This window comes from Tauraco erythrolophus, chromosome 2 (assembly GCF_009769465.1).
Source record: "Tauraco erythrolophus isolate bTauEry1 chromosome 2, bTauEry1.pri, whole genome shotgun sequence".
NCBI classification, from domain to species: domain Eukaryota; kingdom Metazoa; phylum Chordata; class Aves; order Musophagiformes; family Musophagidae; genus Tauraco; species Tauraco erythrolophus.
Window position 1 is genome coordinate 4944502 of NC_141466.1, and position 26999 is coordinate 4971500.

General features: G+C 47.5%; 2 protein-coding genes across 11 annotated transcripts in view; both read left to right on the forward strand.

Annotated features, from left to right (window-relative positions):
* Positions 1-2685: 2685 nt before the first annotated feature.
* LOC147529139 (maestro heat-like repeat-containing protein family member 7) lies at positions 2686-5553 on the forward strand. The gene has a single exon (XM_086631956.1). It carries the CDS (start codon positions 2686-2688, stop codon positions 5551-5553), a length of 2868 nt encoding a protein of 955 aa, XP_086488082.1.
* Positions 5554-21633: 16080 nt separating this feature from the next.
* Positions 21634-26999, forward strand: part of REPS1 (RALBP1 associated Eps domain containing 1) — a 73231-nt gene continuing 67865 nt past the window's right edge. For all 10 annotated transcript variants that reach the window (XM_086631210.1, XM_086631212.1, XM_086631211.1 and 7 more), the window contains exon 1: positions 21634-21792. In XM_086631210.1, coding sequence (XP_086487336.1) covers positions 21640-21792 — 153 coding nt within the window. In that variant the 5' untranslated portion in view covers positions 21634-21639. The remainder of the gene's footprint in view (positions 21793-26999) is intronic.

Here is a 26999-nt window from a genome sequence, read left to right on the forward strand (position 1 = left end):
GATAGGTAACAGCACTATGTTTTAAACCAGTGAAAAGTCTGTAGCGTTTTGCCAGAACAGTTTCAAATGATGACAACTTCAAGAAGTGGGGTTAGTAGTCTTTCTATTCCCCTTTGAAAGAAAATCCTGTTTACCTTGCATTAACAGTTGAATGATTTTCTTTAAAATTTATTATAGCGGTAAAGATAACTCAGATAATCTTACATGCCTCCATATGGCAAAATTGTTAGTTGTTTTAAACTATTAGTTTAAACAAGGACAACATATCTAGTGTTCTATGCTGAAGTCAAAGTTGGGATTCTGAGCTGTCCTAATTTGTTGTGAATACAAGTATATACCAAAATATTTAATTGATATATTGTTGACATTATAAGTATATTTGTGTTATCTTAATGAGGCCATATAAGCTTATACAGTAAATAGAATTTGGAAGATCGACCTTCTGAAGTTGTAGTAAAGATCTATATAACCTATCAAATAATACTTTTAACTAGTATAGAAAATTTCAAACTTAGTGTTTTAAATTAAAAATATTCTTAATAAAGTCAAGTTCCATTTGAATCTTTGCATCATCTACATCAACCTAAAGATATACAAAGACTTGTAGGATAGAAGTCCATGTTGGTAGTTGTTTTGTCCTTAGGCTGAAAAAAAAAAGGAAACTTGATTGCTCTATCTGAAAATGGGGAAACACACGATAAAAATCTATTATCGGGATGATGGAAAACGCAAATGTGCCACTATGCCACAGTACAACAAAATATGAAGTTGTTTAACCTATAAATAGGAAACCCCCCCGACTTTTATGAAATTATAAAGCCCTGACATTCCACAGAAGTAAGTTTGGAGATCTGAACAAAGTAAAACCACAATGAAATGTAATTTTTAAAAGTTGAAAAAATAGGCAATTCTGCAGTGATAATGTAGATTCATTACAAGGGATTGTGCCAAGTGTGTTTTTACCTGAACAAAGCAATAAAAGAAAAATATCTCGGATTCCTTCCATTGCATGGAGTCTTTTCTGTGCTGCAACTTTCTGTATTAAATAATCGGAGTTGTCAGTGCCTGCCTGTCCTCATGCGGTGTTTGGGAAACATTTTTCTAATTGCAGCACTTTAACACGGACTCTGATGCTGGGGGGAGTTCAGCATGGGTGGAGAATTCCTTGTCCTTTGGAGTTTTAATTGCTACTGCAACTCCAGTCAGTGAATGTTAAAAAGATGACCACCAGTGACAGGTTTGTGTGCTTTCTGCAGGATTCAAGAGTGAAACAAATACTGATGTGTATTGAAACAAATATTGACATTCTCTAGAAAGCAGGGAATATATGGGACTCTGATATGTAGAAGAAAAAAGCAGGATGAACGCTAACAGAGGGATTAGCTGTTTGCAATAAAAGTGCAGAAGTGGAAAAAAGTTAGAGTGTGACAGCCACCACATGTCGAAAGGACAACATCCTCAAGCCACGGAATGCACGTGTGCTAAAGCAGCAGTCTTTATTTTAAGGTTTCCTGCTGAGTCAGTCTGTTTCTCCCTGAAATTACAGAAATAGAACTGGGCCGTTTTCTAATCCCTGGGGAATCCCCCGGGATTCTACAGGTCTACCCTTGGCGTAGAGCTGCTACCTGTAGTGAAACGTCATCTCCCTCTCCGGTCACACCACCAAAGAACGTTTGGGCACAAGAGCCTGCGTGGGGGCTGTGCTCTTCTGTGGATGTTCCAAGGATTCCAGCCCACAGGCTGCCCTCTCCACCGCAGCCCGCTTCGCCGCAGAAGCCAGCTACTCGGGGGAATGCTGGAACAAGATGGGGAATGACAAGGCTGGGAGCCTTTTATCTACACTGCAGAGTTGCTGCTGGTGAGCTTACACTGGGATCAGTCGTTTTCCTGCTGGCATGGCTAACTTTCATCCTGGAGACATGGGGGAGAAATTCCTCCCAATGTATCTACATGGTCCCGGGACAGAACCTTAGTTATACCTCGTAATCATCCATCTGGGTAACGTTTCCCCAAAATGGTGCATATTCAGTGTTCTTCTCTTAGCCAACTGGTTCATTTTCTCTTGCCCAGCATGTAAATGACTTTGCGTGTTCCCCCTTCAAGGATGGCAAAGTCTCGCTGGGGAGTTTTTCAACGAGACACTCTGTGTAACTTCAGGGCTGGTCACCTTGTCCTCAGACCTTGTGTGCACGTCTGGCTTTGGATACGTGCAAACAGCCTCCTCAACTCTTCCTGCAATTCCTTCATGGAATTTCACTCCTTCATAATGGGATGACGTCATAGGGACTCTGGCGTGCACTGGGGCAGCTGTAACTGGGGCACCCAGCAGAGCCCGTCACTCGCTGCTGAGCCAGCAGCGGGAGCGCATCTTGCGTGCCAGTGTGCTGGCGAGTCCGCGAGAAGGGGAGCCCCGTGGGCCTTTTCCCCGGCGTTGTGCGGAAGAGTGAAGAGCCTCGGCGTGCCTGAGGCTGCAGGAGGGGGCTTGGGGGTGGCACTGGGGTACTGTGTGACTCTGCGTCACCTGGCCCTGGCCTCGCAGTGTCTGAGAGGACGGTGTTGGGACAGCACGGGAGCCAGGAGCTCCCCAGCGCGGCCACCTCTGCCCCAGCGCCTCTGGCAAGGCAGCCCCGGGTGGTGCCGGGTCCCTCTCGCCCCTCTCTTCCCTCCCTCTGCCCCTTCTGCAGGATGGCAAGGAGACCCCCTGACCGCCTCCGGGAGGACTGGGGGGAGAACGGAGCTGCCCCGGCTCCCAGCTCCGAGCCCAGGGACATGCGTGAGGACGGTCCGCTGCCAGCGGATTCGTGCTGCTCCACCTCGGCTGCGGCCAGGCAGGGACAGAACGACCCGGACATCATCCGGGGCTCTGTCAGGAGCAGGCGAGAGCAAGAGGGCTGGCAGCTGAGGTTCCTGTCCTCCATCTGCACCACCTGCCGCCTTGTCCGCCTGAGCTTCGCCATGTGGCGTAAGCTTTTCTTCTACCATCTGCTGCTGATGCAGGCCGTTGAGATGCTGCTGCAAGAGGAGCCCGCTGACTACGTGGGCACCATGGTGCGGCTGCAAGCCATGCGGGCCATCACCTCCATGAGTGAAGCAGGGCTGCTTGCGGAGGACGAGAAGAAGAAAAGCCTCATCCAGACCTGCTTCCACAGCGTTTTCCACCTGCCTCCGCAGGGGGACAGCCAGGACCCCGAGGCTTCTCTCTGCTCCCAGACCCTGGCCAAGATGGACAGAATGCTGCAGGCGCTGGTATGCAGCGCGGGCAGCCTCGGCATCCTGGAGCTGCAGGACCACTTGCAGCTCCTGCTTCCCTTCACCAATTCCCGGAGAGCAGTGGTGCGGGAGAGGGCAATGGCACGGATCGCCAGGCTGATGGAATTCCTCACCACCTACTCTCTACTGCTGGTCTGCCCCTGCTTTGCACTACCCAGAGCCCGCGAGCATGAGTGCTCCAAGGTACAACATTTTGGGATGCTGGGGAGGCTGGTGGGGCAACTCACCCTCTGCTGCACCTGCAAGGACACGGGCACCCGCTACGAGGCTGAAGCAGCTCTCCATCACCTGCATACCTTCGTCCTGCAGCAGAGAAGCAGGGGATCGGGGCTGCATGAGGCAGGGCAGCAGTGGCTCCAGGAGGACTGGCAAGCAGGGCAGTCCTGGGAGCACTCCGAAACCAGCCCTGCATGCAAAATCTTCCTCAAGTTCCTGAAATGCCTCCGGCCCTCTGAGCGAGTAGACATCATCCTCATGGCCATCAAGAACTTGCAGTCCTCAAGTGCCGACACCATCACAGCGGCTGCCGACATGCTGGACGTCCTTGTGGCAGACTCTGGTTTCCAGGCGATGCAGGTCACGAACATCGTGTGGGCCATCTACACAAACCTGCCCTCCATCAGTGAGACGAGAGCCCTCAACGGCCTGAACAGGGCCCTGCTGGTGCTGCTGGACAGACATCCCAGCGAGGTGGTGGCCAGCCTGCTGCGGCTCTCCCCGTTGTGCACCGGTGCCGCCCCGGCCATGTGGGAGACCGTGCTGTCCCAGCCCCAGGCTGCAGAGAGCGTGCTGCGGGAGCTGCTCGGCATGCTGATGGACCCACTGACACACCGGACCTCCACCTTCACCCAGGATGACGCACGTGTCCTTTCGCTGGCCACAACCATAATGATAACCAAGATCCTCGTGCAGCCCACCCACCTGCAGGTGGTGGAGGCGATTTTTCCCCGGCTTTTCCTGGCACTGCTTCTCCAAGTGCCTTTTGCCAGGGAGCTGACGCTGCAGGAGGTGCACATCTTCTGGAAGGAGGACGAACAGGATCCGCTGACTCCCTTGAGGTCCCTGGTGTACTCCCTGAGACTGCTGCTCTGCAGCATGGGCTTTGAGGAGCAGGTGCTGGCCATCGAGGCGCAGGGTGGCTGGGATGCCCTGCTCCGCACTGAGACCCACCTCTCGGGAGTGTGCATTGTGGCCAGGGAGATGACGAAGACCCCGAGACACGTGTGCTCCACCATCTTCGGCTGCCTGGCAGAGCTCCTCAGGGTGGAGGACCCCATCCAGGAGATGGTCACCATGGCCTTCCTGGTCGAGATGCTGGGCTGCACCAACCTCAACGAAGAGCTGGACCGTGTCCTGGAAATCTTTCCCACCTATCTGAAGAGCCAGTGCCCGGAGATGGCCAGACTGGTGCTCAGGGGCATCCTCTCGCTCTGCGAGAGGCCAGATGTGGCAAAGAAATCCCTTGTCCTGTTGCCTGTCGTCATGGAGCAGCTGGAGGATGGCGACGGTGATGCCGCTGACATGGTCCTGTCCGTGCTCGCCAACATGCTGCAGCTCCTGGAGGGGAAGGAGTCCAGCCGCACCGCCCTGGCGCTGGCTGCCAAGCTGCGGCGGCTCTTCGACAAGGAGTCGGGCACCGTGCGGCAGCTCTCCATCCGTCTCTTCCGAGACACGATGGGGCTCGTTGCGGGTGCCAAAAGGAAGAAGATGAAGGAGGTGGTGTGGGACAGCCTGCTGCCGCTGCTCTTTCACCTGTACGATGAGGACAAGAGCGTGGCCAAGGCCTCCCAGGAAGCCCTCTGCAGCGCTGGCCAGTTCCTCAAGTGGAGGCAGTTGGTGCAGCTGGTCGAGACGGCGCAGGCGTGGAAGGTCGGCGAGTGCCTGCTGGCCAGGAAGAAGAGCAGGGCCAAGGACTACCTGCAGCAGAGCCAGCGCTACCTGCAGAACCCGCAGGAGCTCCTGCGGCAGGAGGCCGTCAGGTTCCTGGGGCTCTTGGGACGGCGGGTGGCAGATGGTGAGATGGAGCACATCAGAGAGGCCCTTCAAGGCGCCAGCAGAGATCCCAGCCCCGCGGTCACCTCCCTGGCGATTCAGACGCTCCACATCCTCGAAGCAGGAGGAGGAGGAGGAAGAGGAGGAGAGCCCAAGTCGAGGCTCAGCCTGCAATGGCTGCGCTCGCAGCTGCGGAAGGCACGGCGGGGGCGGCCCCCGGCCCCCAGCGAGGCCTCTGCTCAGGCCGAGGGGAAGCCGCAGGCGGCCTCTTGGGCTGTCGACGAGGAGTAGTCCAGCGACTCTGAGCTGGAGGAGACGCCGCAGGAGAAGTAGCTTTGCCTGGCCAGGCTGCATCTGGAGCAGCTCCGCCGGCACGAGGAGGAGTGGGCAGCCACAGAGCAGGAGGTGACCCAGCCAGCAGATCTCACCGGTGACCGGCTGCAGGAGGACGTGGTGCAGCCTCCAGATCCGGCCAGCATCTGAGTGCTTCGGGGCCACCAGCTGCCTGACACCTGCCTGGTCATCACACATGGTGGCTGGAAGCACGATCTATAAAAGCTGCTTGTAAACTGCAATAAAAGTCGCTGGTATCACAAAAAAAACAAAAAACTCCACAAGATAAAATAATAATACCCCTTGCGTTGCTCTGGGCCGTAGTTATGGACCACTATCCAGCAAGTAACACAGCAGTTCGAGGTTTGTTTGCAGAATAATCCCAAGTCAGGAACAAAAGCCCGGCCCGGCGAAATAGGGAAAGGGAATTATCCAGGACAGCAGTGGCAAATTGATTTCTCAGAACTCCCAAGAAAAGGGGGGTTTTGATACCTGTTGGTCTTGATGGATCCCTTTTCAGGGTGGCCAGAAGCATTCCCTTGCTGAACTAATGAAGCCAGGGAAGTAACCAAAATACTATTGCAAGAAATAATCCCGAGATTCGGGGTTCCCGTGGTAATCATCAGATCAGGGGCCACACTTTATTGCAAAGATTGTTCAACAAGTTAGTAAGCTTTTGGGAATAGATTGGCAACTTCATACCCCATATGATCCCCAATCTAGTGGTCAAGTAGAAAAGGTGAATCACCTGATGAAGCTGCAAATTGTAAAATTAGGTCAGGAAGCTGGTTTGTCTTGGCCCCAATCACTGCCTTTAGCACTCCTGAGAATTAGAACTAAGCCCAGAACCAAGGAAGGGCTGAGCTCTTTTGACACTGTACAGGCAGGAACATCGACTCAAATCAGGGATGAGATAGTAACTGATTATTTAATAAGTCTGCAAAACCAGCTTCGGGAAATAGAGAAGCTGGTTTTGGGAACTAGAGCCCAAGGTTTCGATGGGCCCGTGCACAATATTGAACCTGGTGATTATGGATATGTTAGAGGTCTTTTAGGTTCATCTCTGGAACCTGGGTGGGAAGGTCCATTCCAGGTGTCGCTAACCACTCACACAGCAGTCAGGATTCGAGAACAAGCATCGTGGATACATCACACCAGAGTGAAGAAGGCCCCTAGACCACGATGAGAATCAGCATCAGGCCGAGACAGTTGAGAGAGTTGAGGCTGTTCAGCCTGGAGAAGAGAAGGCTCCGGGGTGATCTTATTGCAGCCTTCCAGTACTTAAAGGGGCTACAGGAAAGCTGGGAGGGACTTTTTACAAGGGCGTGTAGTGATAGGACAAGGGGCAATGGATTTAAACTGAAAGAGGGCAGATTTCGATTGGATCTAAGGAAGAAATTCTTCACTGCGAGTGTGCTCAGGCACTGGCACAGGTTGCCCAGAGAAGCTGTGGCTGCCCCATCCCTGGAAGTGTTCAAGGCCAGGTTGGATGAGGCTTTGGGCAACCTGGTGTAGTGGAGGGTGTCCCTGCCCATGGCAGGGGGGTTGGAACTAGATGATCTTTGAGGTCCCTTCCAACCCAAACCATTCTGTGATTCTATGATTCTATGTGTAAGAAATTCACATTGGACATTTTTGTATTTGAAACAAAAGCGATGTTATTGCTTGCGATACACACATGGAAAACATGAAATTCCTCTCAATGTACATTTTTTTAAGTATCTGGGTCTGAAGCCTGTTCTTCTCACCTTGCATGTTGAGGTATCTGTATAGTGTATGAGTTAGAAACAACATTGACAATGTCTTAGCTTATTTTTCACACCAAAGTGAAGCACAGACTCCTTGTTCGCCCTTTGAATGGGTGAATATGAAAAGCTTTCTTCCTTCTAACGAAAGCCTTTTCAAATTTTGCCTGATTTACCTGTATTTGTTCAAATCACTGTCTTTTCCTCTTACCGTATTTTCCAAAGCTCTGGATTTGTTTTTCGTCTTCAAAGCCTTATGACCTTTGTTCTGTTACTCTTACTGTGTACGATGCAAGATTTTTTCAACTTGACATAGTTAAATTTGCTACCACTGAAAAAGCTGTATTTAACTTTAGTGGATGGAAAAGTTAAACCAAGTCTGAAGAAAAACAAAATCAGCTGGAAGTTGAAGTAAAACTTGCAGCCTTTCCTCAGAGGAAGAAACTATAGTAAATTAAAATTTATAAACATGTTTTGGTAAGACTTAAAAACAAGTCCCTCTCCCAATTAAAACTGTGATTAAACATTTAGAGGATTTTCATCAGCATTTTGCCACTTACCTCAGGATATTTTACACTCTCTTGGCATATAGTTGGCATTGCTTGTTGGGTTTTTTTTTTCAGTATACTGCAAAATTTAGAGATTCTATTGGTTGGAAAGAGGTTAAGCTCATGTGAAATGCTAGCAGAAAGTGAGAACCTGATTTTTATTTGTATGAAAGCTCCTTCTGGCAACTTAGGTAGGTCCATGTGATTTGCCCTCCAGAGTTTGAAAGCAACATTTGAATGCCTCTAGATGCATTCCCTGAACAAACATCCTGTTTACAGTAGGATTTCCAAACAAATAGTTACCAAAGGGTGCAATTATCTAGTAATTCCCACTTAAATCTGTGTGCAGCTGACATAGGTGTTTTCTCAGGTACGTTCGCTGCAGTTTTCTGTCAGGTTAGTTGTTTCAAAGTGCTTGAGGACTGTCTGCAGTATAGCCTAAAACAAAACTAGTACTGCTGGATTTTTACTAGCTGAATATTAGGTGTCCTGGTAAAGATCATAGAATCATAGAATGGTTTGGGTTGGAAGGGAGCTCAAAGATCATCCAGTTCCAACCCCCCTGCCATGGGCAGGGACACCCTCCACTACACCAGGTTGCCCAAAGCCTCATCCAACCTGGCCTTGAACACTTCCAGGGATGGGGCAGCCACAACTTCTCTGGGCAACCTAAAAAAGATAAAATAGAGTAGAATGTGCAGAAGAACAGAAGGTCAAATGCCTTGCTAATACCCCCCTAGCTTGTACAGCAAAGCACAAGGGATGGTGGGATTTTTCAATGAATTAGTTTGAGTGAAAAAGTTCAAGAGGTCTGAAGCTCACCTCTGCAATGCTAGACACTTCAGCCTGTTTGAGTTTGTTGTGCAGAGAATTTCAGTTCTCTTAGGAATTTATTGGCTCATTTTTGGTTTTGAGAAGTGCTACCTATATTTGTATATTTTTTTAAACCTAGTTCTTTGTGTACCTGAGGGTAAATTTACTTTTTTCTTTTCCCCCTCCTCTATTTATATATATTTTATCAGATGTCTTGAAGCCTTTTTGTCCTGGCAGCACATAAGTAACAAATCATTATTTATTATTATTGCTAGTATTATTCGAATTCAGTAGAAGTGGGAGTTCCACATGCAGAGCACAGGTGGCATACGTTCCTAAATGTACTTGATCATATGCAAAAGGAAGAAAAAGAAACTGCTGACTTTAAATGCTGCTGTACGACTTGACAGAATGCATGAATGCAAAAGGGATGTTTTCTCTGTGAGATGCTTAACAAGCTTGTGGCTGAAATAGTGGAAGCATTCCGTACAGCTCATGTTCAGGCTAGCATCTCTGTGTGATCCTGAGGCACTGCAAGAGGACTCTTGACCATGGAAGAAGATGCAAGATGTTTGTGGCCAATGCTTGCGCAGGCTCAGCTCTGTAAAGGATGCAGGGAGGAAGGTGGGAGAGAAAAGGAGGATCCAGTAGATGACAGCACTTCGTACCTGGGGTGAGTAGGTGAGAGAGTGTACCATGCTGGTGAGCCTCGTGTTGTGACAAACTGGTATTTAGAGATTTGGCTTCTAACTATGAGGACAAAGAGAGGGAAAACAAGTGGTGGAGATACCAAGTGGCTGGTGTTTCTCAGCTAAACCAGCATGTGTTAGCTCCCTCAGACTTCCTCCCCTTTCTTGTCCTCTCCCCCGTTTCTTCCTCCTGCACACCCAAACGATGTCCCCACGCACTGGTGGTGGGGCACTGCGTCCCTGCACAGAACTTGTTCGGTTTAGCACCCTTCTGCTCAGCGGAGAGCACTTGCAAACCTTCATCCTGAGTTAGGAGCCATATGCACTGAGAGATGCAGAGGTCTCCATTTGCTGTTCACTTCAGCTTACAAACAAATGGAGGAGACTGAGGGGAGACCTGATTACAGCCTACAAATACTTGAGAACAGATGGTGGGAAGGTAGGGGAAGGGCTCTTTACATTAGTGTTGGGTGATAGAACAAGAGGAAAAGGGTATAAGCTTAGTCAGGGGAGATTCAAGTTGGATGTTAGGAAGTATTTCTTCTCTGAAAGGGTTGTCAGCTACTGGAATAGGCTGCCCAGGGAGGTGGTTGAGTCCCCATCCCTGGATGTGTTTAAGAACAGGGTGGATGATCTACTTGAGGATATGGTTTAATGGGGATTAGGGATGGTTGGACTCGATGATCTCTAAGGTCTTTTCCAACCTAGAAATCTATGAATCTATGAATCTATGAATCTATGAAACTTTTAGATAGCTAAAGACACAGAGAACAAATAATAGTTCTTTTGTCACAATTGTAGGCTGAGACATATAAACTAAAGTAGCAAGGCCGTATTGTTGACCCAATTGTATCGATTAACCAAAGATTCCTTGAGCAAACACACAAATTATCTTCAGTATTAACAGTTTCTCACAATAGCAAATAGTCATCAATAAAGACTTGGTAGGTTGGCTAATTAGTCAACTACAGCTCAGAGTGTTTCCATCACAGAGCCAAACAGAAGGTGGAAGGTCTAACATCTCACCAGGAGAATTGCAGGTGCTTTTTCATTCACTTACTTTCTAAGGAATACACATCCTTTACCTCATTACTGGGAAATAGAGTTTGTATGTGTTCCCAAGCTAAAAGCTGACAGCACAGTCTATTTTTCTCACAGGTCAGATGTGAGGAAACAGAGCCATTTAACTTCCTTCAAAATCTCTATATAAAGAGAAGAGGAAAATGGGACCAGACCTATTGTTCTCACTGTTTCCTGTCTCCTTTTTCACTATGCCTCATTTGAAAAAGCAAGGGTCTGCCACTTTGTGTGCATCATCTCTATTTAGTGTATTTGGGTATCTAATACTATATAAATGTCTCTTGTAATACACAGAAAATACCAGAAAAGCCTTTATTTGATAAAAAGGTTGTATGCCAAATCCAAAGGTAGCTGCTGCCTCTGTTTTTCTTTCACATAAAATATAGCAGCTCTTCTTTCAAAGTGTTCTCTCTCTTCCAAGATGGTAAGATCAAACTATACAAATAAATAATATACCCACGAAATCTCGATAAACTATTTTTCGGTTTCTTTTTCTCAGCTGTTTTTGCTAAGTCTTCAGTCCTTTGAATGGCTGGAGCATGATGATCAAACACAAACAAGAGAATGGTTTGAGTTACGAAGTACATTTGGCCTGTTCTTGGCTACCCTCATCCCAGGCTTTTTGCCAGAGTTGCAACAATTCTTTTTGGAACAAACTGGGAAGTGGTACAAGAAGTTTCTGCTCTCTCTCAGTGATGAGCTGCAACTGGAGACTGGGGAGGAAGGCACGAGCCCACTGCACGCTCCCAGCAGTCCCCACTTTGCAGTCCAGTGCTGTTTCTTCTATCTGTATGAGATCCTCCGCAAAGGAAGGATCTCATGTAGGTCGTACATCTGGGTCGTGGCAATCCCAGGCACAAATACAGACTGGGCGGAGAATGGATCGAGAGCAGCCCTGAGGAGAAGGACGTGGGAGTACTGGTGGACGAGAAGCTCAATATGAGCCGGCAATGTGCTCTTGCGGCCCAGAAGGCCAACCGCATCCTGGGCTGCATCAAGAGGAGCGTGGCCAGCAGGTCGAGAGAGATGATTCTTCCCCTCTACTCTGCCCTCGTGAGACCTCACTTGGAGTATTGTGTCCAGTTCTGGAGTCCCCAACATAAGAAGGACATGGACCAGTTGGAGAGGGTCCAGAGGAGGGCCACGAAGATGATAAGAGGGCTGGAGCACCTTTCCTATGAGGACAGGCTGAAAGAGTTGGGGCTGTTCAGCCTGGAGAAGAGGAGGCTCCGGGGTGACCTTATAGCGGTCTTCCAGTACCTCAAGGGGGCCTACAAGAAAGATGGGGAGAGGCTGTTCAGGAGGGCCTGTTGTGATAGGACAAGGGGTAACGGTTTTAAAATAGAGGGAGGTAGATTCAGGTTGGATATTAGGAAAAAATTTTTTACCATGAGAGTGGTAGAACACTGGAACAGGTTGCCCAGAGAGGTGGTGGATGCTCCGTCCTTGGAGACGTTCAAGGCCAGGTTGGACGAGGCCCTGAGCAACCTGATCTAGTTGGAGATATCCCTGTTCCTTGCAGGGGGGTTGGACTAGATTGACCTTTGAAGGTCCCTTCCAGCCCTAACCATTCTATGATTCTATGATTCTATGAATTGCAGGGATTGTGCCCGAGGCCTGTCCTCTCTCGGGCCCTCAGCCATTTGTAAGGCACCTTACAAAACGACCACTACCCAGACATCTCCCAAAGCTGGCCATGAAGAAAACTACTACATCTGTCTCCATGTCAGGAGAGGAAGAGGAGGATGAGATAGCCTGTTACTTTGCACCACCTGTTCAAGCTAGGAGATCTAGGCTGCCACCTGAGCCAGGTAACAGCAGTGCTTGGATTCCTGCAGAGAACCAGTGTTGCCTTTCATCACTACCATTCTTTGATCTGTTGGGGAGTACAGAAGCCATACTAATTTGGGGGAGAACCTTTCAAAGGGGAGACTATACATTCCAATCCCTTCCTAATTCAATTGTTTTCTCTGTAAGAAAGCCAAACTGCTCTTAGCCTGAAAGAAAAGGCAGATGGGAAGAGTAATGATGCAAAGAGCTGCTTTTCTTCACCTTTTATTTCACCCTCTAGCAAGAGAGACACGTGCTTCATGCGCTCAGTGTTCTGTCTCCTCTTTCACAGACACAAATCCTGGCAAAGGACTTCTGTGGGAAGCACACACAAGGGCACACACAAGTTAACAGTGATACGAAAAAAATGCGAAGAGAGCAAAAGATGGCAATTGTGTCTCTGTATTTATGCGTGTATATTCATTCGATCCTGCCAGTTTCTAATGTGCTCATTTTATGATTAATTCCAAGAATTCCAAGATCTGAACCTTTTCCTAGAAGGCACAAAGTACTTGGCAACGATTCCACTTAAATTCAGAGAGCTGTAGCACCATGTAGGTTCAGCCCCAATGCTACCAAATATAGACCCTCTAAAATGACTGGAACAGAACATGATGTTCCAAAAATAAAGAAACGTAATTTCTTTAAAACACTTGAATATGTGTCAATTAAGTATATTTTCATTCTGCTCGCATAACAGGTTCAGTTCAAATAACATTTATTGATTTTATATCACAGGACTGTCATTGGCATTTGCTAACTGAGTCAAGTTTAGCAGGAAGTTACGATGGTGAGAGCTTTGCTTCAGGAACTGTTTGTACACTAACAGGAAAACTACATCTTTCTTCTCCGACATCTCGAGTCTCTCAATGCAAACAGAAGTTTCAGTTCTGTGTATGCTGTATATATCTCACCGCTGAACTCAAAAAATGGGGTTTCTGGAGTAGGAATGGCAGTGCCATGAAAATGCTCCCACATTTCAAAATCAGTTTCTGCTCCCAAGTGCACTGACGTAAATGCAAAGTTATACCCCTCAATGCGACGGAATTATTCCAGCTTTTACAACAATGTGTGTAAGTTGGAGACATGGAGGTGAGGTTAATGACCCAAAGGTAAGCAGGGGTTTGGGTGCGGGGGTCAGGGCCAGCTGCGAGCTGGCACAGCTGTCCTGCTGTGTGCCATGGGGAGAGGCCCCCGGAGAGGCAGCCACAGCCAGGGCCCACCTTGTCCCATGGGAGCTGCCTTCATCTGAGGCTCTCCAGCCCCGCCACATCACAGTTCTGCCTGTCCTTGGCCGCGGGCCGCTGGTCCAGACCTCCTGGCCCTGCCCTGTGCCCTGGCAGTGGGTGGCAGGATGGGGCTTTCGTCGGCTAAGATGACCACTGCTCATCTCATCATCATGTTCGACTCCTGGTTTCCCTTATTAATTCCTGACAATAAACATGGATAAAGAGATGTCATTGGAAATAGATCATCAAAATAAGGCAAGATGTTCAGAAGGAAAAAAAAAAAAAAGAAGATAAGACGGGGGACAGAAAAAAATAACATAAAAATTAGAAAGTGTGAAGAAATGAGAGTCTGTAAAACATACTAAAGCTGAGCTATACATAGAGAAAGACCTTCCATTATTAGACTCCTTCCTACAGCCACCATAGATGGAGCATACAGCATTCTTAACATCCCTCCTATACTTGGCATAAACATCAGAGACATGTCACTGTAAGTGTTGTTTTTTACAAAAGAAGCAGATTTGAAAACATGTTGGGCTGGTTGTGATTTAGAGGATTTTAAGAAAAAGAAATAAACTAGATTATTGCTATCTTAAACAAACATAAGACACAGAAGGAGTTTTACATTGTATTTATCTTAACATATTAAGATCAGCCCACATCACCATGGAGAAAAAGGAAGGGATTACAATCCTGGGGAAACTGATCTTAATGGAAAACAGCTAAAAGAACAGGCTGAGTCAAATTCTGACCAAGAGGCAGAATCACACTGTGAAATAACAACCTAGTGAATCCAGAATAGAGAAGGCACCAGGAAAAAGCGAGTTGGAATACGAATCCCGAGACTATCAATATTGTGCAGGATTGTATTGCTAGTGTGAGGAAGAAATATGTAGAAAGAAAGGTTAAAGGGGGAAATTAAAAGCCTTGAGTGACTGATTAAAACGGAAAACTGTTAAGGAAAAAAACATCAAGATGGAAACTCAAATACAAGTGAAATGGAAAAGGAAACATACATTTATACATACAGCTAAAAGCAGAGAATAGGAAAAGGAAGGAGGGGGAGTACGTGTGTAATACGGGAAAGAGAGATGTGAAATTTTGCTTTCAGCACTTCTTCCCACCTCGTAACCAATTTCTGACAAATTCAGTAATGTGCCAGAAGTTTCCTGAAGGAGACATTAACAGCCCTCCCAGATGGAGATCATTATTCAGTGGAATAATGATCCATTAGGAAGGGATAACATCCTCTTCCATCAGCAAGTCACAGTGCATTTCCACATTCAGGGAGCAAGAGGAAAGATTAAAAAGTATAAGAACAATGAGAACTGCTCAAGAATCCAGGGAGACAGGAGCTAAGGAAATAAAGGTAGTGAAGGAGGTGTAAGACTGTTTTCAGACTAGATGGGGCTTCAGTAATGTAAATTTTAAGGCTTCAGAACAAAGATAGATGTTACAAAGGTAATCCAAATCATTAAGAAAACCTAATTTGAATAGAAACTTATCATACTTCAAGGCAGTTATTATCAATACATAAATAATTTTATGAAGAATTACTTATGTTAGTGCCAAAAAGTACAAAGAGAAGTTAAACTATCTTACCCCTCCTGTCTCCATGAAATTATAGAGAATATATTTATAAAAGAGGATGTAGACAGTGTCAGGAATAATCTGTAAAGAAATACAGCTGCAAGACCAGATGGATTTATAGTTAAACATTGAAAGGCTCTAAAAGGAGTTTTAACTTCTATAAGAAGAGACTTTTTGATAGTATCATGCAAGCAGGAGATGTCCTCTCCTTTTGGAAGAAACAAGGATAGTTTTAAAGTCTAAAGAGAGGTGGGATTTGACCAGCTGCTCAAGCTTTTGAGGTGCTAAGTTAAATATGAAAAGTCACTCTCCTTTCAATCCATTCTCTAAATCATAGATAAAATCATAGAATCACAGAACAGTTTGGGTTGGAAGTGACCTCAAAGATCATCTAGTTCCAACCCCCCTGCCATGGGCAGGGACACCCTCCACTACACCAGGTTGCCCAAAGCCTCATCCCTGGTCTTGAACACTTCCAGAGATGGGGCATCCAAAACTTCTCTGGGCAACGTGTGCCAGTGCCTCACCACCCTCAGAGGGAAAAATTTCTTCCTTACATCCAATCTAAATCTCTCCTCTTTCAGTTTAAAGCCATTGCCCCTTGTCCTATCACTACATGCCCTTGTAAAAAGTCCCTCTCCAGCTTTCCTGTAGGCCCCCTTTAGGTACTGGAAGGCTGCAATAGGATCACCCCGGAGCCTTCTCTTCTCCAGGCTGAACAGCCCCAACTCTCTCAGCCTGTCTCCATAGCAGAGGTGCTCCAGCCCTTGGATCTTCTTCATGGCCTCCTCTGGACCCGCTCCAGCAGCTCCATGTCATCATCGATTGATGTACATGAATGAAAGAGAAAAGGGGGCAATTTTGGAAATATGTCTAACTTTTACAAGGACAACAACAGATATATACAAATTAAAAGCTTAAAGAAGAGATCGGGGAAAACTGAGCACATGCTCGCTTCAGTGGTGAATGAGATGGAAAAGGTATTACCCATTCTCCATTGAGGAAATTTACACAGAGAACCATCATTAAATACTCCACTGTTAGCAGATATCTCCAGCCAGGATCCCTTACATACCTCAGCAGTGACACAACATGCCAGGGAAGCTGCCGAGAAAGAAGTTGTGATTTTTCCTTTCGGGATGTGCCTGCACAGAGGTGCAGGAAGGACCAGAATGACCACATGGTGGTGAGTAACATCACTGCAGATCCGCTGTTTGCTGGCTGAACGCTCCTTGCAAAGGCACCTTCCTTGTACAGGAGGAGAAAAAACGATACCCCCCTCATTGATACTGCCTGGTACACGGGACTGTGTGGAACAGATTTTTGTATCCAATGGAGTCCCTCAAGGGTCGGTACTGGGACCAGTATTGTTCAACATATTCATCAATGACTTGGATGAGGGAATAGAGTGCATGGTCAGCAAGTGTGCCGATTACACTAAACTGGGAGGAGTGGGTGACACACCTGGAGGCTGTGCTGCCATTCAGAGAGACCTGGACAGGCTGGAGAGTTGGGCGGGGAGAAATTTAATGAAATACAACAAGGGCAAGTGTAGAGTCTTGCATCTGGGTAAGAACAACCCCATGTACCAGTACAAGTTGGGGACTGAACTGTTGGGGAGCAGCACAGAGGAAAGGGACCTGGGGGTCCTGGTGGACAGCAGGATGACCATGAGCCAGCAATGTGCCCTTGTGGCCAAGAAGGCCAATGGCATCCTGGGGTGTATTAGAAGAGGTGTGCTTAGTAGGCTGAGAGAGGTTCTCCTCCCTCTCTACTCTGCCCTGGTGACGCCACATCTGGAATATTGTGTCCAGTTCCGGGCCCCTCAGTTCAGGGCCTGGAACTGCTGTCCAGGAACTGCTGGAGAGAGTCCAGCACAGGGCCACAAGGATGATGAAGGGAGTGGAGCATCTCCCTTATGAGGAAAGGCTGAGGGAGCTTGGACGAGAGGAGACTGAGGGGGGACCTCATTCATGTTTATAAATATGGAAAGGGTGACTGTCATGAGGATGGAGCCAGGCTCTGCTCAGTGGCATCCAATGATAGGACAAGGGGAAATGGATCTAAGCTGGAACACAGGAGGTTCCGCTTAAACATGAGGAAGAACTTCTTCCCAGTAAGGGGAACAGAACACTGGAACAGGCTGCCCAGAGAGGTTGTGGAGTCTCCTTCTCTGGAGATGTTCCAAACCTGCCTGGACGCGTTCTTGTGTGATCTGATCTAGGTGGTCCTGCTCCGGCAGGGGGATTGGACTAGATGATCCTTTGAGGTCCCTTCCAATCCCTGACATTCTGTGATTCTGTGAAAATCTCACAGCCTTACATGTGGGACATCCTTCTGATGGAGAAACAATCCTAGCAGGACTGGTAGAACAGAGGGGAGATGAACAGAGAAATACAGATGCCATTTCATAGAAGGAAAATCAGCCGCAGGTGAAACCTGACCATATGACAAAACTGCAAGAATGTAAACATCGAGGTTGGAAAGAGGTTGTAAACTGTAAGAAACAGAACATACACGCAGAAATTTACAAAAAAACATGGGTACAAACATCTGCGAAGTGGCTATATTTGCATTAAAATGTTGCTTCCATACACAGGAAATAAGGACACTTTTAGAAAAGCAGAACAGGGACTTCTTTCATTTGTAAGTGTTCTTACAAAATATTCTCCTGTCTGAGAATAAAGCACCCTACCTCCAAAAGTATCTTCTTTTTTGAAAAGATCAGTCAGTAAGGATAAACCAGCTCTAAAGTCTGAGAGAGCAGGGTTTTTTTAAACATCTCCCATTCCTTTCCAGCCTTAATTTACATGTCTTTCCACTAAAGAATCAGGATAGAACAAGTTCCCATAATTCCTGATAGGCTGCAAGTAAAGGAGTGTATTGACAGAGATTGTAAAACCTGCTCCACAGCATTATGCGTGTGGAAGAATTTAGAAAGGCAATGACAAATAACCTCTGGGCCACTTTTCTAAACTTGGGGAACCAGGTGCAAGATGGAAAGTGGACCCAAATACATCCTTTATAACGTTGAAAGTTATTTAAAGGTGTTTTAATTAAAAAAAAAAATCAAATCTGAGCACATAACTTACATCAGTGCCAATGAGGCAGTACATGAGTCCCAGTAACTGCAATAAGAACTCAGATTCAGAGGCCCATCAAAAGCAAGTAGACCCAAGACACTGAGTTGTGTTTATTTTTAGAAATGAGTCTCGGCACGTGTAACAACTGCTTTTTAGAAAAAAATCAGTATTAATTTCACAGCTGATAAAAGACACTGAAACCTGAGCAGTGTTTTAACTGGCATCTCCCTTAAATGAATAAAACATTACTTTTTTTTTTTTTTTTACTAGCAATGGCTATACATCTATCTGGTCACGTATCAAGGTGTAAAAGTATTCCTTTTCTAAAAAAAATTATGCTTTATTGATGTATAATTTGGCTCTGATTCCAAGAGTTGCCATGGGCAGCAAAATAACCTTGCACTTCCTTCCATCTGGGTCCTTAGACTTGGCCTTCCCATGACGATGACCATTTTCTCTGACTTTGATCTCATGGAAGGATGACTGCTTTGGTACCGAAACATGTCATCTAACAGTCGCTTCACAGGAAATAAAATACAGTCAAATCAGGCACCATGTGGAGACCAGCTTAACTCTTAGTTACTCAGAGCTGTGAATTCTAAGGAGATTCATTAAAAAGAGCGAATAAAAGGTACGACACCTAAAAAGCCAAGAAAAGTTTCTCTTCTTGCTCTGTTTAAATCATAACGCAAGACAGTTAAATCAAGTTTTTCATGCACCGACGGCTTAATCTACTATATCAAAAATGTATCACTAATGATACATTTCGGTGGGTATTTTGCCATAAACCACCTTCTTTGCATAACTAACATAAGCTCTGGGAAAAGCTGTGATACAGATCTGCCCAAACCAAAAGAACTAAAAATAAAAATACGTTCTCCCATTGCAAAAATGCAAATAATAAAATGAATTAAAATATTAAGCTGTTCAGATTACTTTTAGACATAAAACTCGAATATGTTGACAATAAAAGTATTTTGGGGTCTTTACACTAACTTATGGAAAACTTTATAGCTAGAGACATATACATATATTAACCGTTCAAACTCCAGCAATGACCTACAATGCTGTTGGCCTCATCTACATCTATAAAATCATAATAACTAGATACAATACAAAAAGGTTAATTATTTTGTCAGTATAGCCTATTTTGAGGCTTTTTGACTAAATGAGAAATGTAATCAATCTGTGTGGTTTCATCATTAATAACATTTGGGGTTGCAAAAGCTTGATAATGGTACATTTCTGGGAAGATCCTTTTGTCTGTTGTTTTAACTACAAACTAACGTATCAGTGGTGTTCTGAAACTTTAGTTAGCAGCAAAAGGATACAGTGAGTATTTCAAATGGTGAAGAAGATGAGCGTCTGCTTTAAGTTCAGAACATAACTGTCTTAAGAGGAAGAAAGGATGAGGTGCTTAAGGGAAGTAAAGCAGTTGGCAACAGCAATCTGGAAAGAGAAAAAATGGAAGAGTTGCAAGGGAAGGTGAAGTGCAAAAAGGGAAGAAATATAAATTAAAAATGAGAGGATGCCTCCAAGTATGAGAGAGTTGGGGCTGTTGAGCCTGGAGAAGAGAAGGCTCCGGGGTGATCTTATTGCAGCCTTCCAGTACCTAAAGGGGGCCTGCAGGAAAGCTGGAGAGGGACTTTTTACAAGGGCATGTAGTGACTGGACAAGGGGCAATGGCTTTAAACTGAAAGAGGGGAGATTTAGATTAGATATAAGGAAGAAATTCTTCCCTCCGAGGGTAGCGAGGCACTGGCACAGGTTGCCCAGAGAAGTTTTGGATGCCCCATCCCTGGAAGTGTTCAAGGCCAGGTTGGATGAGGCTTTGAGCAACCTGGTGTAGTGGAGGGTGTCCCTGCCCATGGCAGGGGAGTTGGAACTAGATGATCTTTGAGGTCCCTTCCAACCCAAAACATTTGATGATTCTATGAAGTACTGGACTGCCACCTCAGGAGGATTTAAATCAGATCAGGTAGTCAAAAGGGCCTAGCAGGAGACTTTGGCATTCTGCATAGGCCCTTTACTCTGTCAGAGATGTTAGACTCCCTCCAGAAGCCAAAGTAACTTGGAGGGAACTAACTTTGTTAGTGTATCACGGCGAGAACATAGATTTACCCAGGGAGGCACACAGAATCCAGGAAAACACAGCTGACAGACATACAAAACAAGAGCCCTGGCTGAAGAGGTAAGGGAGCTCTTGCCCGTTCTTTCCAGCAAGACTGATGTACGGAGTTATTATCCAGGCCACTTCTTGCTATGTGTTACGTGGTGTCACTGCACAAGGTATTGATGGTGGAAAGGGCACCAGGAGAGGCAGCCATTTACAGCAGGGCCTACGCAGCAAAAAGCTGAATTCCCCCCCAGTTACCAGGAGCGCCTGTACTGGTCCCGCATGCCTGAGCCCCCAGCCACTCAGCCCTGCCCCAGCCTCTCCCCCACCCCGGTGAGCCTCGCAGGACCAGGACAGCTGCGTGTCAGGGCCACCACGCACCCCCGTGTGATTTAGAATCACAGAATGGTTTGGGTTGGAAGAGACCTCAAAGATCATCCAGTTCCAACCCCCCTGCCATGGGCAGGGACACCCTCCACTACACCAGGTTGCCCAAAGCCTCATCCAACCTGGCCTTGAACACTTTCAGGGATGGGGCAGCCACAACTTCTCTGGGCAGCCTGTTCCAGTGCCTCACCACCCTCAGAGGGAAGAATTTCTTCCTTATATCCAATCTAAATCTGCCCTCTTTCAGTTTAAATCCATTACCCCTTGTCCTTCCTGCGGGCCCGGCACCCCGCACCGAGCTCCCGGGCCCCCTGAGGGGACCGCCCGGCGCGGAGCCGCGGCCGCCGGCCCGCCTCCCCGCGCCGCCACACCCACAGGGGGCGCTGCCGCGCGCCGCACATCCGGGCCCCTGGACGGGGGCGGCGCTGCCGCCGCTCGCGCTCTCTCTCTCCTCCCCCGCCCTGCGGGCGCCGCCGGGAGGGGGCGAGGCGGCGGGGAGCGCCCTTGGCTCTTTTCCCCGCTAGCCCCGCCCCTCCGGGCCCGGCGCTTCCGCCGCCGCTGGCGCGGGGAGTTGGGGGGGGGGGCCGGCTCCCGCCGGGGCGCTCTTCCCCGCCTCCCTCCGCGGGGCGCGCGCCGGCCGGGCGCTGGGCGCAGGCGCGGGGGAGGCGCGCGCAGGCGCGCCGCCGGGCGGGCGGGGGAAGGTGTGAGCGGCCGCTCGCGCGCGGCGGTTGGCGGGGGCGCGCGGCGGTGTCTGTCTGTCCGTCCGTCCGTGTCTCCCCCCCCTACCCCCCGCCACCCCGCAACGGGCCGCGCGGCGCGAGGCAGCCCCGCGCGCTCCCCCGCCGCTCCCCCGCCGGCCGGGCCGCCGCCGTTGGATGCGGGGCGGCGGCGGCGGCGGCGGCAGCAGCAGCACCGCGCGGAGCCGAGGTGTAAGATGGAGGGCCTGACGCTGAGCGAGGCGGAGCAGCGCTACTACTGCGACCTCTTCTCCTACTGCGACACCGAGAGCACCAAGAAGGTGGCGTCCAACGGGCGCGTCCTGGAGCTCTTCCGCGCCGCGCAGCTGCCCAACGACGTGGTCATGCAGGTAGCCGCCGCGGGCCCCCGGGGGGGGCGGCGGGGCCGGGCACCGCCCCGCCGTTACTGCCGGCGGGGAGACAGCCCCGTCCGGTGCCGCCGCCGCCCCTCCTCTCCGCCACTCCCGCTCGGCTCTCGCCCCCCTCGGTGGGGGTTGTCCCGCCGGGAGGCTCGGGAGCTATTGTCCCGGGAGCCGGCCACCTGGGCCCGGGCCGGGCGGCGAGGCTGAGCCCCTCCGGCGGAGCGAGAAGGGCGGGGGGCGCGGCGAGCTGCTGCGCCCGCAGCGGGCCCCCGCCTGGGGGGGCCACTGGGCTGGGAAGGGGCTGCTGATGGTCTCTGCTGGCCGTGTCCAGCAGCTGGCAGGGAAGCGTCTTGTGTTCTCGTTCGCTTCGGGTCGGTAGAGGCCGTCCGAAGCGTGAGAACCCCAAAACGTGGTGGGGGTGCGGGGGAAATTCATGCTGCATGCTGCTGGTGAAGATCAATACAGCAGGAGATGTGGGTTTGTGTCGGTGGGAGCAGCACAGGAGGGAGATGTGGGTTTGTGTCGGTGGGAGTAGCACAGGAGGGAGATGTGGGTTTGTGTCGGTGGGAGCAGCACAGGAGGGAGATGTGGGTTTGTGTCGGTGGGAGCAGCACAGGAGGGAGATGTGGGTTTGTGTCGGTGGGAGCAGCACAGGAGGGAGATGTGGGTTTGTGTCAGTGGGTGCAGCATGGAAGGAGATGTGGGTTTGTGTCGGTGGGTGCAGCATGGAAGGAGATGTGGGTTTGTGTCGGTGGGTGCTGCTGAGTCTGGCCTGCTTCGCGTAAGCTGTGCAGTCTGTTTAGGACATGAGTTCCCGGCAGGTGTTACTTTATCTGTGGTCATCAAAGCGTTTCTAACGATGAAAAATGCAGTATTAAGAGTGACGTGGGCCCGTGCTTGAAAAATGTACGTGCCCAGTTTTAGCACTTCCTTTGCCAGGCTACATCTGAAAGGTGTGCCAGTATTGTGGAGCTACAACATGGAAAAGAGAAAGTCTGCTCTGATGTGTCTTGTGTAATTGTTTGAGGCCAGTATTCCCAGTGAACTGTTCTTATGAACGGCCGTTTGTAGCAATTTGCTGCTTCTGCAGTTCCCTCCGTCATTGTTCCATGCTTTAAAGTTTATGGAGTGTTTGGAGCTGCTGTGGGTAAAATTGTATCTAAAAAACCACGCTGCCTTTTCCGCAGTTTCATCCTCAGCCTGGTGAGGTAAGCAGCCCTTTTAACAAAGCGTTACCGTAGCTGGGAATACAGTACACAAATTTCAGTGTTCTGCAATTTACTACCAGATTTCAGGAGGATACCTAACCAGAGTTACTGTTGGTGTGGTTTGGGCTCCTAAGAGCAACTTGGTGAGTTAAAATGAGTTTAAGATGCAAAAAAAGTGGAAGAGGGATGAATAAGAAAGGCTTCTTCCTGGTAAAACTAGTAATCTCTTATTTGATGACTTGCTAGACAAGGCTTAATGGTTAGGGAGTCTGCATGCTCAGCTTTGGGAGTGAAGTTTCTCAAGGGCCACTCACTGCTGCTTTTTGTGTGTGACCAACCAATTTCAGAAAAATTGTCCCAGGAAAGTGAATGTTTATATATATATTTTTTAATATTTAAAATCTATTTTCCATAAAACTTTTCTGGATCACTGTGTAGATAAAGCAGGCTAGTGCTAGAGATTTTGTTTTATGCAGGGATTTAGTGCAAGGATTTGGAAAGACTTGGAAGTACTTGGAATTTTCAATACAAATGGCCACAGATTGTATCCTTATCTGTTGCAGGGGAGGTCGGGTATTTTCTTTCAGAGTAGATAGCATCTGGAGAAACTACTCAGGCATCATTCCATGGGTTCTAAATAAATAAACTCAAGAAGCAGACCTGACTTATCACTGAGCTGATCTCCAGGAAAACCTTGCAGTTGAAATGGAAAACGAGATATGAGATTGCCTGAGGAATGAGACTGTAAATAACACAAAGAAAGTAAAAATGCCCTTAGTAGTTTGAGCCATTACAAATAGCTTGTGCAGTCACTGTCGGTCACCTGTGAAGTACCTTGTACTTGTGAGGCAGACAATCTAGTTATTTTGTGTTCTCCTTGAAGTGTGGCTGTACCTCAGGTTAACACAGGCACAAATACATTGGATGGGGGTTCTTTGGAGGGAAATTGCATTTGATGTTCTGGAAGCTGTGACTATGTAAGTAAAACCTCAAGGTGATACAGCTTAAGAAATAAGGAAACCCTGTGAAGGAGACGGGATTTTCTTTTGACTACATGGTGCTGTGTTCTCACCTGTTTGTTTGAAGCTTGTGAGGAAAGGAACTTGATTCAGTTACCCAATTCTTACATAATCCTGGAATGCAAGTGTAGTACTAGTCACGTGAATGCTAAGTACCTTCGTAGGTGTGCAAAAACTAGTACAAAATTACTGCTCTTCGAACTCACGGGGACCAAGTAGTCCTGAGGAGCTACCTCAGAGTTTTTCCTCTTCAGCCTGTAGATACCTTCGAATAATTCACAATTGATTCTGTTGGAAATGAAAATGTGTGACAGTTGCATTTTTAGACCCACAACTTGTTTTGCTTGCAGATCTGTTGTTTAGAGGCTGGATATAGATGCCACTTTTTCTGCAGAGAGTTATGTCTGTGACATATCTGTCTTGCAGCAGGAAAAGTTAATACACGGGGCTAATTGTTCATTATCATTCTTATTTCTGCGGTAAGGAACACTGTGAGCTGCCTATTAGATGGGAGTAAATGAACACAGAGAACTCTGAAACAGTTATGGTTGCTGTAGACAAATCATTTGCTCACAAAGCAACAAAATGCTGGAAAAGAAAAGCAGTGTGTCCACCTAGTGCACATCTACAAAGGTGTTAAACCTTAACCACACATGTGAGAACACCAGCCTTTATTAATCTGTATTTCTGCCTTTTTGTGCACGTCCTCGAAATCTCCATTAAGGTAGAAGATTTGCACAAAACAGTGCATAAAAGTACTTGTGTTGGGAGAGCAAGTCCAGCTGCTTCACAACATTTACCTGAGTCTTTAAATTGCTCTCAGGGTGTGGTTTCCCCTTGAAGCTAAACCAGTCTAATGGTGAGCTGCCACTGAAGGAGATGGTTTGGTCTTCCCCTTCTCCCAGCCATGTGTTCCTGCTTCTCCTTGCGAAGATGCTAGTGCCTGTCCGATGCTGTTGTACACTGGCATCAGGGGCTATGCAGGCAGAAAATTCATAGAATCATGGAATGGTTTGGGTTGGAAGGCACCTCAAAGATCATCTAGGTCCAACCCCCCTGCCATGGGCAGGGACACCCTCCACTACACCAGGTTGCCCAAAGCCTCATCCAACCTGGTCTTGAACACTTCCAGGGATGGGGCATCTGCAACTTCTCTGGGCAACCTGTTCCAGTGCCTCACCACCCTCAGAGGGAAAAATTTCTTCCTTATATCCAATCTAAATCTGCCCTCTTTCAGTTTAAAGCCATTGTCCTATCACTACACGCCCTTGTAAAAAGTCCCTCTCCAGCTTAATCACTATTTTTTGTTGATTAATCACTATTTTTTGTTGATTAATCACTATTTTTTGTTGATTAATCACTATTTTTTGTTGATTAATCACTATTTTTTGTTGATTTTAATTCTATATCAGCTAACAGCAGGGTTGAATGACTGTCAGTGCTGGCACACGGAAGGAGGCAGGAAAACCACTTGCTGAGGGAGAGGAAGAGGAGAACTTACCCAGTCACTGTAGAAAAAGGAATTTCATTTGTGACCTATCATGGGTTTCATGACAGCTTAAACCACTAGAAGCCGGAGCTGCCTAATGCTGGCACTGACGTTCATTTGAACAGACAGTGAGCTGGTTCAGGGAGCTTGTTCAGCCAAAAGTTAGGGGTTTTGTCAAGTTATTTTTCACTGGACTCAGCTGCCTGAGCTCATGGCTCAGCTGCATGTGCATCGGTGTTTGTATTAGCAAGCAATATGGCACAACACAGGGATGCTGAAGAGCTGCCATCCACCCTGTATACATATTTCAGAAGTTTTCCTTTGATAAAATTCTGGCCTGGTCCTGTAGATGGAACGTTAGCTGGGATTCATTAGGTGTGCTCCTAGAGTGTCTCTTCTAGGTTAGCTTCGTATGAAAGAATTCTAGTTACCTGTTCTGGAGTGGCTGCCCAGTATGAACCAGAGCAGAGAGGGTGACCAGAAAATTGGCTTCAGAAGCACGTTTCGCATCTGACCTGAAATGCTGAAGAGGAAAGGTCTGTGTTAAAGTCAGTTCTTGGTGCCTCTGTGCTGGTGAAGTTGCTTGTAAAAGCTGCAGTCAGCTAAAAAATATATTGTGAAGTTCATTACTTGTGCTTGGCATTAATCTAATAGCTGGCCCATTTGTTCAGTTTGTGGAGTTCTTGTTTAGATGATTGAATCACAGAAAGGTTTATGAACTTGCACTCTTTCCTTTGATTATGAATCATAGAAACTTCACAAGACAAGAAACAAATCAGTTGTGCCTGTGATACTCATCTGAAATTAACGAGTCAAAGCATTTTGCTTTAAAACAACAAATACCTGAGTATTTGCATATAATTTCTCTAAAATGAACGGTCATCTTCAGTGTTGGCAATGTGGGGCGACATTTCCTGACTTCTGGTTTAGTGTTAAAAAGTCTTTGAAATGACAGATGAACTGTGCAACTATGCCCAGTTTCTTCAAGTACAATCTGCTTTATTAGCCCATTAAAAAACAAGCGTAAAGCCTATTTTTGCCTCTTGTAGCCAATTTCAGGCTTTTTTTAATTTCTAAGAAGTCCTTACAGATAGATTAGTTTTGACTGTTCTTGTGTCATTGATGGAAAAAATTACTATCTCTGGTTGGCTGCCTCAACTCTGTCAGAGTTTGCTGCCTTCACATCAAAATTTGTAAGAAAGTGCATACCTGTGGTGCAACTGCTTCATTGTAAAGTCCAGACTTGTAGTAGAAAGTCTCATTCATCAGCTACAATTTCTGCACTGTGCAGGAAAACAACTAAGGTGCAGGTGTGTGCTGCCTTCTGTTGTTCTTGGGCTGATAGCTTTTGGCAAACATAAGCCACAGAGAACACGGAATGGGAGTTTCCTCAGGTGCCAGAGCTCATCTGCTGGCATGGGATGCAATTACAATTGGAATTACAATCCGTAGGCAGAACATGGCAAGATGAAACTGCAG

Coding starts and splice junctions, on each gene's coding strand:
- LOC147529139 (XM_086631956.1), top strand. CDS start 2,686: ATGGCAAGGAGACCCCCTGACCGCCTCCGGGAGGACTGGGGGGAGAAC.